This window comes from Cibotium barometz, chromosome 12 (assembly GCF_041138505.1).
Source record: "Cibotium barometz isolate CiBa-2024 chromosome 12, ASM4113850v1, whole genome shotgun sequence".
Taxonomy (NCBI): Eukaryota; Viridiplantae; Streptophyta; class Polypodiopsida; order Cyatheales; family Cibotiaceae; genus Cibotium; species Cibotium barometz.
This window is the reverse complement of record NC_141057.1, coordinates 26985680-26990257: the sequence shown is the minus strand read 5'-3', so window position 1 is coordinate 26990257 and position 4578 is coordinate 26985680. Positions and strand designations below refer to the sequence as shown.

The following is a 4578-nucleotide window of genomic DNA, read 5'->3' as shown; positions in this document are numbered from 1 at the left end:
AATAAGGCACTCTATGGTTTATTGAAAAAAAGAGCAATTATTATAGTGTGGGATAAAGTAGGGAATCTTGAAAAAAAAACTAATATTTCTAAACGAATCAAGATGAAAGAACTCTAGCTTAAAAGTTGTTAGTTTACTTGAGTGCACATTGAGATCAGTGCACCTCTTAATTAGACAAAGCAATGCAAACATTCTTCCTTAGACTAAATAAATTTCTTGAAAAAATGTGCACATCTTGATTCTAAGCTCTCAAAATTGATTGAGCTGTAACATCTTCTCATAAATAAAGGAAGGGATGGGCTAAATAAATTTCTTGAAAAAATATGCACACCTTAATTCTAAGCTCTCACAATTGATTGAGCTTACTATTGTAACATCTCATAAATAAAGGAAGGGATGGAGTATTTATAGTTGAATAAAGGAAGGGATTGAGTATTTACAGTTGAATATTGTACAAGTAGTCGAATGAGAAAATAAATTATGGACCAAAAACTTTTGTTGATCTCTAGCCATGCTCATCACCACCCACTTTTAGGTTTTCATATGACACACGTATTAGATGGGCAAAACCTTTTAATGGGGATACTTATCATCCATATTCTAACTTGGACACGAAGGGCTATGGGTGTGTAAGCATCATAAACTTATTGTGTGGTAGCTTACCCTTATGCTGGATGGAGGCAAACAACTAGTAACCTATGTTTTAAAGAAAGCTTATCTTCACTTGCCTAGAAGGGCTCTAGGTTCACTTCAAGGACCACATGGTCCTTAATGTCATTAGATGCTATTCTAATGTTAATGATACTCTAAAATCCAATGGAGTTATGTGAGATGGAGTTGGTCAGTTAACAAAAAGCTTGTAAAACATTTCTCAAAGTGTGATAAAAGATGCCAAACTAGGACTTAATTCATGATACAATACAAGAGAATTTGGTGTGGATAGTCAAAGATACTTTCATGGTATAGGGCCCAAGTTTAAGACCTAATATCTACATGCTTAAAAGCTTGGATAATCTTCACCATTCTTATTGTCTAGTTTCACAAGCCTTCTTGTAGGAGTCTTGCGAATAGCATTACTCAAGGGAAGCTAATCCTACTTGAGAACACTCATTGCTTGAATGACTAACATGTTACAAATACATTTTAGCCTTTATGTCCAAATAATGTTGTGACTTTTGGGATCCTCAATGTTAGAAAGATGTAAAGAATATAAAACATGAGCCTTCCAATAGCCCTACCTATACAAGGATGGAATATATTTTAGAAAAAAATAGTTTCAAGCTTTGGAAGGAATTTTTGCTTAACGATTTTGCTAGTCTAGTTTGGTTTTAGGGGTTGCATTATTCGGCCGATCAAAACATGTTTCAAACAACAAATAGCATGGGCAACTTTACTAGGTGCCTAAAGTTTAGGGTGTTTTTTGTTCACTATAAATTATAATGTATTTCAAACAACACTTGGAATCTATGTGCTGGTATTTTCAAATCAAGTGTTTAAAACTCATTGAGATTGAATTCTTGGTGGACATGTGGAGTATTAAGGCTAGACAATAGGACACATACAGGGTATTAATGGCTAGGCGGCATGCCTTATGGGACTTTACTATATCTTAGTATTGACATCCTCCCTAACATATTTTTGCCATTACTCGTGTGCCAGTATTATAGCCATTCCAAACTAGACTTCACATTTCCGTCCAAGAGAGGGAGAGAGAGAGAGAGAGAGAGGCTCTGTCCAGGCGCGCAGTGTGAACGACCAAACCACGAATTTAGCAAAGCGGTGCTCGTCAACATTCTGACTTTTCCATTTCCGCTTCAATCGCGTTTAATTTAATTTAATTATCGTTGCAGCTGGCAGGCAAAAACCCACAGAGGAACCGCCTGTCTCTGCAACCATGCCATCCCAGAACACTTGTTGTTCAAGCCCAAAGCAGAATAAGAGGCAAAGAACACCACAAACAGAGCCTGCCCAACTTGTCAATTCTGGAAATAATCAGAAAAAGAGACTCAGAAAATCACAATTAGAGCCTACCCACCATTACAATTTGAGGTTTAATGAAAGGAGGCTTCGAGAAGCTGCTCAACTGAGCAGAACTGGCTCCAATGTTCATGACAGGCAAAAAAAAGCACATAAAGAAGCTGCTCAACATGTTACAGAAATCACCATTGATGCCCTTCCCGATGACCTCTTGATAAGCATCATGGCGGCCTTGAGCTCAACTGCTACGTCACCATCGGATCTTGTAAATGCTATGCTCGTGTATGTCATGTCATATAGTGCATTCATCATGCCTTTGTCTCATCATTATTGATCTGAGAAATCTCTACTTAATAAGGGTGATTACAAGAGTAAGCTGCTTGGTTATGTTGCAGGAGCAAGAGATTTTATGTTGCTGGGACAAATCCCCATGTATTGGCCAAAGCTGGGGTTTCTGCACTTGCAGTTCAGGCCTCTGCCTGGTGTGAAGGAACTGAAAGGTTTCTCAATCGATGTGTTAAAGCCGGGAATGCCGAGGCCTGCTACACCCTTGGCATGGTGAGCTCATCACACCATACTCCATTATCTTCTTTCTTGTACATGCGAATTGTTGTTTGATTTATTTGCATCTGGTCTTGAGTTGAACCTGCAGATACAGTTTTATTGCCTTAAGGATATACGCGGAGGCGGTGACTTAATTGCAAAAGCAGCCTTGTCATACCATGCTGCCGCTTTATATGCCCTAGCAGTGATCCGATTCAATGGGAGCAATGGCTTAAACAAGCTTCAAGCTGCAGGGGCTCGGCTCACTGCTATGGCTGCATTTCTTGGGCATGTTGATGCGATGCGGGAATATGGGCTCTGTCTGCTATCTGGGTATGGAGTCAAGAAGGATACCATAGGAGGACGACATCTTTTGGTGAAGGCCAATGCTCTGGAGGCAGGAGCTGCATTGCATGTCCACCCTAGTACCTTCATGGCAAGAGTGGGGAAAAGCAGGATTCATCTTCTTTGCAATGATTATGGCCTCGTTGTGCCACGGAAGCCCCATATTGCAAACAAATTTCTTGTCGATTGGTTTGCCATGCATCCTCCATCAGGTGGCTTGAGGCTCTGCTCGCATGTGCATTGTGGTCGCCCTGAATCAAGGATGAATGAGTTCAAGACATGTTCCATATGCAGCTCTGGATATTATTGCTCAAAAGCTTGCCAAGCTTTGGATTGGAGGCTGCGGCACATGTATACATGCAGCAATGTGACAGCCTAGGGAGATGAGAAACATGATTGCTCATAATGCAGCAAATGAAAAGCAGAGGATGATTATTAGGGACAAAGCACACACTTATACCTGCAGCAATGTGCCAGGCTATGATGATGACTAATAAAGCAAAACAGATTTAAACCAGTTAGTAAAAGACGATGATTTATAGGGCCAAAGTATGTATTTTGATGTGGCCAGAGTCATCATGAAAGCCATCACTGTATTGGAGGTTTTGAGACTTTTTTGTACGCCGTATGCTGGTGAGGCATATACAGAAAGACATTTTGTGACGTTGTTTGGGGGAACTTTGATCTCTACTTGCTTCTTGACTGGTGCCAAGTTGTTGTGTTACCCTCTCCCCCCTTCGTTGTCCTCGCCCTCATCCTCGTCAGTGCCATCCTCCTCCTCCCCTTCCCCTTCAAAAACATGTACACATGCATGCACACGACTACAAAGATAGTGCATTGCTTTCCTATCGTGACGGATCATCAAGAGCCCTGTCCTGCACTGGGGTAATGTGACTCTACCTGCACCATAAGGTATAAGGACTTCTGTTCCATGTGTTGCAAGGAGTTTTCAGCATGGAATCTGTGGCAACACTATGCACTGCTTCTGTATTACGCTATATTTTTACTTGTTTTTGTCAGCAAACAGTGCATACTAAGCTCAGAAAATGCTTCAAACTAGGCTATTGTCTCTGCAGCTTCTCTTGGTTTCTAAGGAACATCCTCATTGTTAATCCTAGTAATATTTGTGTCTTGATCTCCGTGCCTACAATAACTGTGATGAAATTGCAAGATACTAGGGTGTGTTCTAAGCATTGACACCATGAGAGGAAAACACCTTGATGCTTTCAGTCCACATTAGCACCCTTATTTGCAATGGAGCTGTGGGGCTTTCCTGTGTGGCACCTCAGTGCAGTTGCACTTTGATTACTTTTTACTCTAATATCAATTCTATATGTACTCTACTCATTTTGTAGCAAAGGAAGGCTCTCTCTCTCTCTCTCTCTCTCTCTCTCTCACACACACACACACACACACGCATGCAAATAAACACGCCACTTACACATTTGGCCGTGTCCACACAAACACATGCACATGTCACTAATGTGCACGTCCACACACACACACACACACACACACACACACACAAATTTACTCCACTAATCATGAAAAGAACTCTACCTAGAGTCAGCACAAGTTGATACCTATCAAGTATTATATATATTTGAATAAATCTCAAAGTCATCAAAGTGCAATTGAGTATGTTCCATTTGGTTTTGTAGCATCTTGGGACCATACAAAATAAACATCCTAAAGGCACAAATGACCGACTAG

At 40.6% G+C, this 4578-nt stretch overlaps 1 protein-coding gene across 2 annotated transcripts; it reads left to right on the top strand.

Annotated features, from left to right (window-relative positions):
• Positions 1-1660: 1660 nt before the first annotated feature.
• On the top strand, positions 1661-3563 carry LOC147633241 (F-box protein At5g50450-like). 2 transcript variants are annotated; one of them, XM_086806266.1, is made up of 4 exons: positions 1671-1779; positions 1851-2259; positions 2373-2535; positions 2630-3563. In XM_086806266.1, exons 2-4 carry the CDS (start codon positions 1895-1897, stop codon positions 3242-3244), a joined length of 1143 nt encoding a protein of 380 aa, XP_086662392.1. In that variant the 5' UTR covers positions 1671-1779; positions 1851-1894; the 3' UTR covers positions 3245-3563. The 2 variants fall into 2 exon arrangements, with proteins under 2 accessions (XP_086662391.1, XP_086662392.1); XM_086806265.1 differs by having other exon boundaries at positions 1661-2259.
• The last annotated feature ends 1015 nt before the right edge of the window (positions 3564-4578 follow it).